At 44.8% G+C, this 15296-nt stretch overlaps 1 protein-coding gene across 1 annotated transcript; it reads right to left on the bottom strand.

Annotated features, from left to right (window-relative positions):
* Positions 1 to 8705: 8705 nt before the first annotated feature.
* On the bottom strand, positions 8706 to 9650 carry LOC146566329 (olfactory receptor 8G17-like). The gene has a single exon (XM_085289959.1). It carries the CDS (start codon positions 9648 to 9650, stop codon positions 8706 to 8708), a length of 945 nt encoding a protein of 314 aa, XP_085146085.1.
* Positions 9651 to 15296: the final 5646 nt, after the last annotated feature.

The raw sequence follows: 15296 nt of genomic DNA, 5'->3' as shown, positions 1-15296 counted from the left end.
CTTCCCTTTTGTGTTTCATCTTGATGCATTCTCAATCATCCAGGGAAATAAATCTCCAAAAGTCACCAACTTGGAGTGTTTCAGTTTGCCATCTTAGGGAGAAATCAACACACATGGGTGTATGTCCTTTGTTGCTGAGATTTATTGATAAAAACAGTACAAAAAACCAACCATTTGTACACATATTTACAAATAATAATAAAAAGCGAGTGAGTACATTACAACATTTTCAGCAATCACTCACAATCCTGGCACTGCCATGGTATCTGTAGTCTGCATTTACCACATGTGTATAGGGATGGGTATTGATAAGATTTTCACGATTCCGATTCCATTTTCGATTCTGTTTAACGATTCGATTCTTTATCGATTCTCTTATCGATTCTTTTTAAAAAAGGAGAACACTAAGTTCGATTAGCTTAGAACTTTGTTTTATATCTTCTCTTTGAACAAGATAGAAATTTAGGAGTAACATGGCCTTACAAACCCAACAGTGAGACCTTAAGAGATCCAGCCTACGGCTCTTCAATGGGTGTCACAGGGTCCCCAGGAAAAAAAATTGTAAATGTAAAATAATAAAATAAATATTCTTCTGTAGCAATAACAAAGCATAACATAAATTATTCAGTAGCAATTACACAAGAATATCCAGTAATGTCCCTGCCTACAATTAAACACATTCACTTACCTAAAATTGGGGGCATCTGCTGTGGCAAATGGGTTCAAGCCAGTGTTTCCAACTTAGCGACTTTGTCGCTATATTTAGCGAGTTTTCAGACCCCTTAGCGACTTTTTTTTTTTTTAGAAAAAAAGGTCGCTAAAAAAGGACGTGAAAGCGCGTATCGATTTTACTCTCAACAAGCAGTGGGTGCTGTAACGCAGTCAGTTCTTCTTTTACTCGTATGCTGTTTTGTGGATCACAAGGTTTAAAACTACTTATAAACACACACACAAAGTAACTCCACCAGAGTGCCTATTTCAGGTCACTTTTGCCGGTCCAAGCCCGGGTAAAGGAGCAGGGTTGGAATTGTGACATTAAAAAAAACAATAATTGCTAAAATAAATTTAATTTGTAGTTCTAAATAAACTAAATGCATTTAGGAAGTTTTTTACTCACTTTATGTCTCTTCCACGATGTTATTTCTCTCTCCAACAACATAGGTTACAATTAGATTAGCATGACCAATTATGCAAATCAGGCGATGACATCATTTAGCGACTTCTAGCGACTTTTAGGACAGCCAATAGCGATTTTCCTTACTGAGGAGTTGGCAACACTGGTTCAAGCCTTTTACCACAAACTTAGTCACTGCTCGGTGACGTTCGTCTATCCTGGCCTGAAAGGAGACGCTACCGGTAGACTGCAGCGAGAACTGCCAGCATCTGAGCCAGACTCTGTCTCTCTCATCATGGTCACCTAAATGCACAGTAATAGCAGGTTTTGTAATAAGGCAGATCGCGCTAACATAATATGCACTGTTAGTTGATTATTTACCTGCCGCATTAACGGGAGAGGACGTGCAAACGTTACCGCTGCTGCTGGGTTGAGATTCACGAGTCCGGAGCGGAATTAAAAACATGACATTCATTTAAGGTTATCACGTGTTTTGTGAGCAAATGCTTTTGCATATTCGTAGTGTTTCCTCCCTTAAATGAAGTATCTACTTTGCAAGTATTGCAAGTTGCCCTGTTGTCATCCGTTCTCGTAAACTTTTGAGCGTTTGAGCCGCTTACGCGCCGTGTTTCCTGCCAGGTAAATGACGCTCCGCAACGTGGTGACGTCATTCGGGGCGACTGGAATCGATAAGGGAATCGTTTGCAAAAATGGCAAACAATTCCAAGGAATTGAAACAGTGGGAACCGGTTCTCAACAAGAACCGGTTTTCGATACCCATCCCTACATGTGTATCTGTAGCAGTGAACACATCGCACAGTGGCCTGATTTTTCTTGCATTTGTGTTTGACTGTCAGGTCAAACACAAATGCAAGTCCACCATAGTTGGTGACAAATGATCCCCACACACTGGAAATTGCAGCGAACTTATCAGTTGTGATTATGCTTTTATTATACCAGTGGTCTGATTGATGCCACAATGGACCAGTCACAATGATCAGTCGTCCATTGTGGCATCAATCAGACCCGTCCATTGTGGCAACCCGTCACACCCCGCTTAGCGACACTGCAAGCGATTATGCTTTTATTGTACCAGTGGTCTGATATATGGGTATATATATGATACAATCTCACTGCACTTAGCCTAATCCTTCATTGCCCTGAAGAATTCTGTGGTGTACGGACCTCCTCTCCAAGGAAAGAAAATGCAGAGAAGACTCACCACTCAGCAGGCCTTGGAAATGATCCTGAGGGAAGTCGACCCTTGTGACTCGGATGGAGAAGACCTAGAAGTTCAGCCGGATTCGGACTCAGAGCTGTCTGATCAGTCTTCCGGTTAGTTTCATTTCATGTTATTTCCTTTTTCATTTCAAACAAGTAAGTGGATGTAGTTAGTAAGTAAGATATTTCAGACATTATTCTGATACAGAGGAAGAGATACTGGAATTATAATTAGTATCTATGCATGCATTTGTGATTTTGTTTGACCTTCCCATTGCTCACAATTTGAATTTGTTCACACTGCAGATGAGGAGACTGCTTCTCCACCGAAAAAGAGAGCTTGTTTGGGGACTGAGACAGCGAAAGATGGCACAGTGTGGCGTGAAGAACATGTGGGGACCCGTCTCCCTTTCACCCCAATAGAAGCGTACGCTGCAGATGGAGAGCCAACGGCTAAGGCCAGGAGAAGTATCTCGAGTCGCCTTCAGAGCTTCCTGTGTTTCATCACTCTTGACATGCTTCGTAGCATTCAAGAATGGACTATTCAACATGCACAGCAAACGGAGCATGTTCATTGGTTCATGGACCTCCTTGAACTAATGGCATTTATCGCAATTGTCATCTTGCGGGGGGTTTACAGGGTTCCATCTGTAAATGACTGCTGGTCAGCAAACCTGGGAAACCCACAGATAATTGGAACTATGGCACGAAACCGCTTCCAAGACATCATGCAACACCTACGCTTTGATGGCAAGTCCACCCGCTGTGATCGAGCAAAGACTGACAAGTTCGCTGCAATTTCCAGTCTGTGGGGATCATTTGTCACCAACTGCATCACGTGCTACAACCCTGGTCTACATATCACCGTTGATGAACAGCTTTTCCCATCAAAGACTCGGTGCTGTTTCCTGCAGTATATTGCAAGTAAACCTGACAAGTTTGGGATCAAGTTTTGGGTGGCTTGCGACCTAAAATCCAAGTACATTTGCAATGTCTTCCCATATCTTGGCAAGGACCCCAATCGTCCCACTGGGGAGAGACTTTCTGAAAATGTAGTAATGAGGCTGATGGAACCATTCCTAGACAAGGGCAGAAATGTTACCACGGACAATTTTTTCACATCGCTTTCACTTGCGCAAAAACTTCTTAGACGGAAAACCACCATCCTCGGCACAGTCAACAGGATTCGCAGGGAAATTCCTCAATCCACTAGACAGACAGATCGCAATGAGTTCACCACTCAGGTATGTTGCAGGTCTTTTGTGGTTCTATGTTTATGTGTTTCATTGTGTGTAAAAGGGCTATGGAAATAACAATTTATCTTATTTCTTAGGTGTTTTCAACCTCTGCTGCCACGCTGACGGCGTATGCGGCCAAACGGAAGAAGACAGTCTATATTCTTAGCAGCATGCACAGCGTGGTTCAGACTGATAACACTACCAAAAGGAAGCCAAACACTGTCACCCTTTACAACAAAACAAAGTGTGGCGTGGATGTGATGGACCAGATGGTTCGGGAGTACACTGTCCGCAAAGGAACACGGCGCTGGCCAGTCGCCGTGTTTTATAACATGATTGACATGGCAGCACTGAATGCACATGTGCTGTATCAAGCATGCACCGGGACGAAGGAAAGACGGGTGGACTTCCTGGTGGCGCTTGCAACAGAGTTGGCTCGCTCTCATGTAGCTGCGAAGAAGGCAAGAAAAGAACAGTTGCTTCGGGCACAACCCTCCACACCTAGCCCTAGAAAAAGAGCCACGTGTCAGGTCAAACACAAATGCAAGAAAAATCAGGCCACTGTGCGATGTGTTCACTGCTACAGATACACATGTGGTAAATGCAGACTACAGATACCATGGCAGTGCCAGGATTGTGAGTGATTGCTGAAAATGTTGTAATGTACTCACTCGCTTTTTATTATTATTTGTAAATATGTGTACAAATGGTTGGTTTTTTGTACTGTTTTTATCAATAAATCTCAGCAACAAAGGACATACACCCATGTGTGTTGATTTCTCCCTAAGATGGCAAACTGAAACACTCCAAGTTGGTGACTTTTGGAGATTTATTTCCCTGGATGATTGAGAATGCATCAAGATGAAACACAAAAGGGAAGTTCACAGCTTTTAGCAGCTCCCCCACCCCCTCAATCACTCACCCCCACTCCCCTCCCTCCAGAATTCCCAGGTAAACAATCAGAAGAGTCTGTTCAGTGACAGGTTGCTTCTCCCCAAGACAAGAACTAACAGACTTAAAAACTCCTTTGTCCCACACGCCATCAAACTGTTTAACTCCTCTCTGGAGGGGAGAGGGAGGGGAAACAGGAGAACAAAGGAGGGGGGAACAACTAAGCTGTAGTGCCTCTTCACCTCACTGTACAATACCTTGTGCAATACTTTTTGTAAATAGTCAACAGTGCAATAGACTCAATACTTGAAATGTGCAATTCACTTGTATTTTTATTTTTTATTCCTATTTATTCTATTTATCCCCTTTGTATATTTTATTTATATTTGTCTCTGTATTTATATATGTGTGTGTGTGTGTGTGTGTGTGTGTGTGTGTGTGTGTGTGTGTGTGTGTATATATATATATATATATATATATAACAATTCTGTAACTGTAACTTCGGTCGTTGCTGTGCTTTTTGGAAGTCGAATTTCCCAGAGGAACCCACCCGAGGGATTAATAAAGTTCTATCTTATCTTATCTTATCTTAATATACATATGAATGACTAGCCAATTTAGCTTCCACTTCCACCATTTGACTGCTCTCCGGGTTTTATAGGTAGAAAGGTAGAAGCCTGGGGATGCTAGTGAACTACGGGTTGCGGTGATGCAAGCGGTGGTGGTGGCTGAGTGGCTAACTGGAGCGGCGGCAGAACAGGTAATTGTGTCCTTGGGGAGGCTAGCGGTTGAGCTACAGACTGGGAGGCTTGTGGCTGGACACAGAACTGAGCCGGAGAATGGCGATAAAGTCCTGGCTCAGAAGGGGCGGCAGAGAAACAGTCTCTCGGTTTCACAGAGGGTTTGTACACGCCCACTTGCGAAGGATCTGTTACCACGAAGGTAGGTAAGCGACCCGTACAGTCTCCCATCCCGCTCTGAATAGCCCCAGAAAACAAAGTCCCGGAATCTGGGGAAGCCAATGCATCCCGCTCACTCACCGCCTCGGGGTGCTCGAAAGTAAATGCAGACGGGGGGTGAAGTCCAAGGTCCAAAAGGAGAAACTCCCGCTCCCACGAACAGAGCGAGTCCAGAAGCCATGGGAGACCGGTCACCAGACGCTGTAGCCGCCTCTCTATAGCGCGCTGGGACGTGCCACCCGGGCTTTCCAGCCACAGGTCGATCAGCTCCTGTGTGGCATCGATGAGCGTCTCCCGTAGCTCCCTGGACGGATTAAGCGCTGCTGGGTCCATCTTGTGGTCGCGTCGTACTGTCACGGCTCGGGGCAGCAGCCGTGTGAAGAGTGGAAGGAGGACTCAAACGCAGCACTATTTCAGACGTGAAGGGTGATTTATTGACAATACTGAACATAAAGTGGAGATGGCAAACAGAACTAAGGACGAACTAAACTGGGAGAAACTACACAAAGGAGTGGCAAACCTGAAAAACCTGGCAAAACACAGGTGGAGAAGCAGCCCCACTCCCCTCCCTCCAGAATTCCTAGGTAACAGCCTAATATACATATGAATGACTAGCCAATTTAGCTTCCTCCAGCATTTGACTGCTCTCCGGCTTTTAAAGGTAGAAACGCAAAATGATGGCTCCGCGGGGGTAAAATGATGGCTCCGCGGGGGTTTAAGTGCATCACCACAACCCGTAGTTCAGTTAATGGCTGAGTCACAATATTCACACTGTTTTTCCACCGCTGTTTCTAAGCAGGGAGATGAACTGTTTTACAACGGACCTGTTCCTCAAAAGCTGGCAACAATAGAGACTATTGCTCACTCCGGGGCTTCCCCAGAGGCTGGGTTACTGCCCTCAGCTTACTCTGGACCCCTGGAGGCCAAAATGCCAGCTGTGAACTGCACCGGGCTGTCACTGCCTGAGCAGGGTCATTGCTCTGCGCAGCTGCAGCCCTCTGTATGTGTGCCAGAGGCCCACGTGCCTACTGGTTTTGTTTCGTGTGTGCCAGAGGCCCACGTGCCTACTGGTTTTTTTTCATGCGTGCCAGAGGCCCACGTGCCTACTGGTTCTTTTTCATGCGTGCCGGAGGCCCGCGTGCCTCCTAGTTTTGTTTCATGTGTGCCAAAGGCCCACGTGCCTCCTAGTTTTGTTTCATGTGTGCCAGAGGCCCACGTGCCTCCTAGTTTTGTTTTGTGTGTGCCGGGGGCCCCGGTGCCCGCTGGTTCTGCGGCTGTTTTTGCTGGGGGGCCCGAGGAGCCCGTCCAGCCTCCTGTTTCGCCTGCTGGGGGGCCCGAGGAGCCCGTCCAGCCTCCTGCTTCGCTAGCTGGGGGGCCCGAGGAGCCCGTCCGGCCTCATGCCACACCGGCTGCCACGTCGGCTGGGGGGCCCGAGGAGCCCGTCCGGCCTCCTGTGGCTGCTTCTCCACCTGTGGCTGCTTCTCCACCTGTGTTTTGCCAGGTTTTTCAGGTTTGCCACTCCTTTGTGTAGTTTCTCCCAGTTTAGTTCGTCCTTAGTTCTGTTTGCCATCTCCACTTTATGTTCAGTATTGTCAATAAATCACCCTTCACGTCTGAAATAGTGCTGCGTTTGAGTCCTCCTTCCACTCTTCACATGGCTGCTGCCCCGAGCTGTGACAAAAAGGCAGAAATAAAATGAGTTCTGTCTTTTTGTTCAATAAGAAAAGTCTCCAAATCTTCATATATAGCTGTTTCTGCAGATTGTGAAATTTCAGAATCAACAAAATGACAAACATGGAGGAAGCCCAAAAAATTTTTCTCTAGGAATATTAAAATTTGAATCCAGTTGCTGAAAGTTCATCAGTGCGTTGTTTAAATACAAATCGCCCTTAGCCTGTTGTTATGCCACATATCAAACAGACTGCGAGACATTCCTAGAACAAAGTCTTTGTTTCTCAATAAAGGAGTCAAAAAAATCTCTGCCCAACCTTTTGTGCATTTCCCTCCAAAACCTTATTGTATTATAAATAACTGGGTTATTGTTAATCTCTGTTTGTAATTTCTTTTTGTCACAGACAACTAGGCCCCAAAGTGAAGAAGGTGAAGCAGACCAAGAGTAAAAAAAAAAACACTGAACTTTATACCCTTTGTGTTCTGAACATGCACGAAAGGTCTGACAGATGGCAGGGTCATTGTATTTTAGCATAAAAATCATACTCTTTAAAAACATTTTCCTTTTAGTTAACATGAGAGAATGAGTAACTATTGATGTACTTTATGCAGTAACTTTATGAATTTAAAGAAAACAATCTTAATGGGGGTTTGTTTTTTACCTCACAAATGAAATGCATTTGGAAATCAACAACTCAAATTTTACTGTACAAGAATCTCACTTAAGATTATCACAATGACATGCCTAATGCCAAATTGCCTTATTATAATGGATTGGTTTTATATAGCACTTTTCAGGGCACCCAAAGCGCTTTACAATTCGACTAATTTCCACTATTCATTCACTCTCGCATTCACACACTTATTATTATTCTTTCAGTTTAGGTTCAGTTTCTTACATATACAATACTGAACCAAAATGGTGATATGTGCTGATTTTGTGAACTGTTCCAAATTCACTGTTCCAGTCTGATTTGCCAACATATGCACAGTAGTAAGAACAAAATTGGCTAGTGTGCATGTGTCATAAATGTGAGGGATTTGGAGTATTGTTTTAATTCAGCTGTATTTTAAACGGCCTGTTTAAGTTCATATAAACATCTCAATCAGATTTAAGTCCAGAGATTGTCTTTTTTGGTTTTAAATGAAAGCTACGGTATAAGTAAGAATACTAAAAATTACTTCCATGCAAAGGTATTCTCTTGGCCATTACTCTGATTCATTACATCGGTATAACCGGGTGTTATTGCTGGTTTCATACCATTATGTTCTTCTTAAATACTAATTATGTATTTAGCTCCAATAAAACTGCACAGTCCTTGTGTCTGTGTTTAACAAAGGCTTACCAGCAGATAGCGAACATTTGCTTTTGTCTTTAACGTCATCTAATGTAAATTAAACTTCATGAATGAGACAAAACCACAGATTGGCTTAAGCTTTTATTTTACACAAACATACACACATTTTGAAATGCTGACTAAAGTTTTATACATTCGTTTCTTACAGCAGTAAAAACATTAACTTCCATCTAATTATGATTAAAATAGCTGTCAGAGATGATCTCCCTTTAGATGTTGAATTTCTATAAAAACAAACAGAAACACATTCTGTTTATGATGCCAAAACCTTCTTGGATACACAAAACTTCAAAAGGGCTTTTTGTAGGTCTTTGGACTGCACACCATAAATAATGGGGTTCAGACTGCCTGGAACCATATAACACAGAATAGCAGAGATTTTTCTGTACTCTGAGTACTGAGGGAAGCGATGCAGAGTAATAAGTGCCATTCCACTAAGTGTCAAAATCAGATAAACAACCAGATGAGTGCTGCAGGTCTTCAACGCTTTACTGTTCAAAGACTTGTTCTTACTGGTCAGACAAACCACTGCAATGCTTGTATAGGAAAGAACTATTGCCCCTATAGAGCCCACATAAAGAGCCACAGTGAAAGTGATACCATAGATGTTGTTAATGACCACACTTTCACAGGAAAGTTTAAACAATGAGGCATTGTCACAGTAGGGGTGTGTGATCAAAGTCCTGCATCGACTCAGTCGTGTGGTCAGACCTAGAAGAATCCCGACCAAAACAAAGGCCACTCCCCAGGCACAAACTGTCAGCTTGATCATCATTTTGTTGGTCATTATGGAAACATAGTGAAAAGGATTACAAATGGCCACATATCTGTCATAGGCCATAATCATGAGAACAGTGTGACTTGTGGTTCCAACCAAGTGCGCAATGTAGGCCTGAACAACACATTGATAATAACTAATGAGGCGCTCAGATGGAGGTCTCATAAGGTCTATAAGCAAACGGGGCACCACGTTAGAGTTTACAAGAATATCATTCAATGGCAAGTTGCAAAAAAGGAGATACATGGGCTGGTGAAGATTCTTGTTCATGACAATCAAAATAGTAATGCCCACATTTATAATCATTATAAACAGGTAGGAGAAAAACAAGAAAAGAAAGGCGGGGTAGAGAGAATCCTTTGAAGTGTTAAAGCCCTCTAACTGGAGGATGTAGCTGTTGTAGGTGTAGTTCTCCATCATCCTGAAAGAACGTTATTTTACACTTACAGATCTTATGAGATTGTAAGTCCATATGATCTTATCAGAAACAATAAAAGTTACAGGAGGAACTTTATAGTAGTGAAAACAATGAGGCTGAGTTATAGAAAAGCTGATGTAAAGCTGTTGGTAGACTAATACATCAACGCACAGCTTGTTTGCCACTGTTCTCCGCTGTCTTATAGGCACAGACTCCCAGAGGGTGTCCACATTGCCTCAGATTTTGAATGATGTAATTGCAATGATAATAAGATCAAAGGTGCTTTGTTCATGAAAACTCAAGGCAATTCCTTTGTTATCAGGGCCCTTACCAAATAATCCTCCAAGAGAAAGCACACAACACCCACAAATGACCAAATTAGTAGGAACAAGCATTTTACCATTTCAATTCATTCAGGTATCTTTTATTTTGACAAGGAATTTCTTTCCATCTTTTCCTTATAATACACGCAGATAGTAGGGCTGCAACGATACACAAAATTCACGGTTCGGTTCGATTCTTTGGTGTCACGGTTCAATATTTTTTCGATACAAAAAAAATGTTCATGCCTTTTTAATTTGTCATTTATTAAAATTATAAATATATATTTTAACTCAAAAGTACAGTTTTTAAATTTAATGTTGCTGAAACAACAAAGTAACAAAATAATAAATCTATCTGATGGAGGAATCACTCATCTTTGGAAAAGAGAGTTTATTACAGAGAAATGGCTCTTTCCCAAATAAAAGCTATACTATACGCTTCTTCTGGGCTATATTCTCAGCAGCATATTAAACATATCAGGTCCCCATAAGGAGAATCATGTGCTAACGGCTGTCTAAATGACTCGGGTAAAGTTTGTAGCATGCGTGCTTGTTGTTTTTGTCTGCTTCCACTTGTCTTTGCACTAGGATGCTGTCGGAGTAAATGTGCAGTCATATTCGTTGTGTTCCCACTAGTGCTGTCAGCGTTAATCTCGTTGAAATGACGTTAACGCCACAACACGGCAAATCTCCGTTAACGAGCTACCACGGATCGCCCCGTGCATGGGGCTGGACGGCCAACACGTTAACGAGCTAACTGCGCTAACACACTAGTTCCCACCCATGTAATTGAGCATTGCGTGGCACATCCGACATACTGTTTTACTTTTGTCCATGACGCGCTTACCTTCAGGGTCATACGTCACATGAAAACCAAAATAGTTCCAAACGCCAGAATGAGGTTGGGGGAGGTTCAATTTGCCATGTTGCAACGAGAGCTTAACTTCTGTCTCGCTAGCTTGCCCTGCGCTCAGTGAATCTGCGTTCGACTACTCCGCCTAGGCTGCACTGTCGAGCGCAGATCCACTGAGCGCTCAACACAGTGCACACTTTTGTCAAATCACATGCCAAAAATTTGGGGGTTATACTTGACAGCAATTTCACCTTTGAAAAACAAATTAGCTCAGTTGTACAGCGGTCTTTCTTCAAACTGAGGCTTTTATCTAAGGTGAGATCATTTTTATCTTTTAAAAACTTTGAACGAGCGATTCATGCTTTTATTATATCCCAGCTGGACTATTGTAACTCCTTATATGCTGGAGACAGCCAGACCTGCCTGGCAAGGCTGCAGTTGGTCCAGAATTCTGCAGCTCGTCTTCTGACACGTACTAAAAGATGTGAACACATTTCCCCGGTACTTGCCTCCCTTTATTGGCTCCCTGTCCGCTTAAGAATTAATTTTAAAATTTTATTGTTGACTTACAAAGCCCTGAATGGACAGGCTCCCGGGTATTTGTCTGACCTCTTGCAGACTTATACCCCCCTTAGATCTCTTAGATCAAGTGATCTTTTGCTTTTAGCTGTACCAAGGTCGAGGCTGGTTCATAGAGGTGATCGAGCATTTGCAGTCGTAGCGCCTAAGCTGTGGAATAATTTACCCCTACACATCAGACAGGCTCATACTGTCAATCTTTTTAAATCTTATCTTAAAATGCATTTTTATTTACTGGCTTTTAATACAGCATGAGAGTTATTTGTTAATTCATATTTGGTGTTTGCCTTTAATACTCTAAGTTGTTTTTATTATGTATGTTGTATTCTTGTACAGCACTTTGGTCAACGCTCCTGTTGTAATTAAATGTGCTATATAAATAATTAAACTATTAAACTATTAAACACAGACAGCATCATCAGAAGGAAAGTTGATAAAATAAATTAAAAATTTTGTATTGTTCAATACATATGCGTACTGAACCGAAAGCACTGTATCGAATGGTTCAATATCGATACGAGTATTGTTGCACCCCTAGCATATAGAGTGCAAAAAGCAGTGCTTCAGAAGCAGTTTCAGCAGTGTTGCATTACTCCCTTTTATTTTAGCAATCTGGTACTGACAGAAATGTAATGACTTTAATTCATATTAATAGAATTGGAGAAGTAAATTTGTAATAGTGACAACGGATCGAGTTGGCAAAGATCTCATTTATTAAGCCAGGTTTGTCACGGTGGTGGACAGACTCAGGCACAGACTGAGGTAGCATGGTTCAACAACACTTTATTAATCACTCCAGTGCGCTATGTACACGTGAAGGGGGGGTGGAGAGAAACACCAGGGTCCCGGGGATCAATAGGCCGGGGAAACACACTTCTTCACACTTGCTCCGCTCCTTGTCCAAACACTCCTCACACGAGCAACCCACTCACACTCACGGGGTCAAAACGGGCGGGTCCAAATAAACCTATAAACATAGACGAGGGTAAGTCGGCGGCAAGCACGGGAACAACTGATTCACAATGAAGCCAGGCAATAGTGATGAGGGTTACTCAATATTCGAGCAACGAATAGCTCAGAGCCCCAGCCTTAAGAAGAGCCAGGGATCAACTGCAATTCATTCGAGATCAGCTGCAGGTGCGTGGGCCAAGGGCAGGAGCCCAATCAGAGCTCCACCCAGGCAGACAGGTAGGAGAGAGAGAGGGAGAGAGAGAAAAACAACAAAAACTTGTGGCCACACTGGGCTGGCCGGGGAGGCACAGGGACCATGACAGTACCCTTCCCCCCCCCCCCCCCCCCCCCCCCCCCCTCAACGGGAGCCTCCCGGTGACCCACCAGGCTTACCCGGGTGCAGGCAGTGGAAGTCCCGGAGCAGACCTCTATCCACGCTAGCCGACCGGGGCACCCAGGAACGTTCCTCTAGCCCGTAGCCCTCCCAGTCAACCAGGTACTGAAATCCCCGGCGCCGGGAGTCCATGACGCACGAGACGGTGTAAACCAGCTGGCCATCCACGAGCCGGGGGGGCGGCGGGGCCTCGAACGAGGGCACACCGGGGTGGAGACCACTGGCTTGACCTGAGAGACATGGAATACATCATGAACATGCATATTGCGTGGCAGTGCCAATCGGACGGATGCAGGGTTGATTATAGCACTGATTTCAAATGGGCCGATGAAGTTGGGGGAGAGTTTTTTCGATTCGGCACGTAAGGGCACGAATCAAGTGGAGAGCCATACCTTCTGCCCCACCACATATTCAGGGGCGGCTGTCCTCCGGTGGCAATCCGCGAGCGCTTTATTGCGTTCCTTCATCCGGAGTAAAGCCGCCTGAGTGGCCCGCCAGGCCCTGCGACACATGCGGAGGTGATGTCGGACAGATGGAACAGTATGCTCACCTTCAACCATGGGAAACAGAGGTGGTTGGTATCCCAGAGACGCATTGAAGGGTGACACGCCGGTAGCAGAGGATGTGTGACTGTTGTGAGCATACTCCATCCATGGCGGAAGGATGGAAGCCAGAGGAGAGGCTGACCTTGGCTCCTATGGCAGAGCAGAACTCCTTCCACACCCGTGACGTGAACTGAGGGCCCCGTCCGAGACAATGTCCTCAGGGATGCCATGGAGCCGAAAAACATGTGTGGTGAGGAGTCAAGCAGTCTCCAAGGCTGTAGGGAGCTTAGGAAGCGCAATGAAATGGGCAGCTTTGGAGAAACGGTCAACAATGGTCAATATTGTAGTGTTACCTGCAGATGGTGGCAGACCAGTGACGAAATCCAGAGAGATGTGGGACCAGGGTCGGCTGGGTGTGGAGAGTGGCTGCAGACGTCCAGACGGGTGTTGATTGGAGTGCTTATTTTGAGCACAAGTGGTGCAGGCGGTTACGTACTCCCGTGAGTCTTTAATGAGGGCGGGCCACCAGAAATACCTGCGCAGGAATGCAGTGGTGCGGTTAACTCCTGGATGGCAGGAAAAATGGGCTGTGTGAGCCCACTGGAGCATTTGGGACCGGACAGCCGCCGGAACGAAGAGTTGATCAGGGGGGCCCGTGCCAGGATCAGGGTCGGTTTCTTGTGCCTCCCGGACGAGCTCTTCGATCTCCCACGTAACGGCTCCAATAATACAGGAAGCAGGCAGAACAGATCCAGGGTCAGACTTCTCTCCGACTGGAGCGAATTGCCAGGAAAGAGCGTCTGGTTTAACGTTTCGGGAGCCTGGCCTGTAAGTGATGGTGAAATTAAACCGGGTGAAAAACAAAGCCCACCAGGCCTGCCATGTGTTGAGCCATTTCGCCGAGCGGATGTATTCAGTCCATACAATAAACGGCTGTGCAGCCCCCTCCAGCCAGTGTCTCCACTGCTCCAGAGCCAGCTTCACGGCCAGAAGTTCGCGGTCTCCGATGTCATAATTCTTCTCGGCTAGGGAAAGACGACGGGAGAAAAAGGCACAGGGGTGGAGCTTACCTTCGAACTGTTGAGAGAGCACGGCCCCTACTCCAGTCTCTGATGCATCCACCTCCATGATGAACTGCAGGGAGAGGTCTGGCTGGCGAAGGATTGGGGCGGTGGCGAACTGTTCCTTGAGGCAAGAGAAGACTTCCTGAGCCAGCCGGTCCCATTGGAATGGCACCTTGGGTGACGTTAACCTAGTGAGAGGTAGAGCAACTTTACTAAAATCCCTGATGAAACGTCTGTAGAAGTTAGCAAACCCCAGAAGGCGCTGAAGCTGCCGGCGATCGGGTGGTTTGGGCCAGTCCAACACTGCCTGAACGTTTGCCGGGTCAGGTTTCAAATCCACTCTGGTGATGATGTAGCCCACAAATGCCACTGAATCCATGTGGAAGTCGCATTTCTCTCCTTTAACAAAGAGCCTATTTTCCAGTAGGCGCTGCAGGATCTGCCTTACATGGACCTCATGTTCCGCTTTAGATTTGGAGAAGACGAGAATCTCTTCTAAGTAGACAAAAGCACATCGGTCAGGCCGAACGGCATCACAAGGTACTCGAAATGGCCCAGGTGAGTATTGAAGGCCGTTTTCCACTCATCCCCTTCACGGATTCTCACCAGATGGTAGGCGTTGCGCAAGTCCAACTTACTGAAGATCGTGGCGCCCTGGTTACAATCAGGTTACAATCTCTGCACACTGTCAGTTTAAAAAACATTAATATGTCACTTCAAACTGTTCAAATAACCCTGAAAATTGTCTTTAATATAATGGCAAAACCTTCTTTAACTTAACATTTGATATATCTCTTTGGATTGCATACCATAAATGATGGGATTGAGGCTTCCAGGGATGATGTGATACAGGACAGCAACAATTTTTCTGCTCCCTGAGTACTCAGGAAAGCGATGCAGAGTGATTATGGACATACCACTGAACAAAAAAATCAGATA

This window comes from Mchenga conophoros, linkage group LG10 (assembly GCF_057382185.1).
Source record: "Mchenga conophoros isolate Kocher_MC1m ecotype Shallow Benthic linkage group LG10, M_conophoros_male_GT1.1, whole genome shotgun sequence".
Classification (NCBI taxonomy): domain Eukaryota; kingdom Metazoa; phylum Chordata; class Actinopteri; order Cichliformes; family Cichlidae; genus Mchenga; species Mchenga conophoros.
Note: the sequence above shows the minus strand (reverse complement) of the source record. Positions and strands in the feature narration are given on the sequence as shown.

Coding starts and splice junctions, on each gene's coding strand:
- LOC146566329 (XM_085289959.1), bottom strand. CDS start 9,650: ATGATGGAGAACTACACCTACAACAGCTACATCCTCCAGTTAGAGGGC.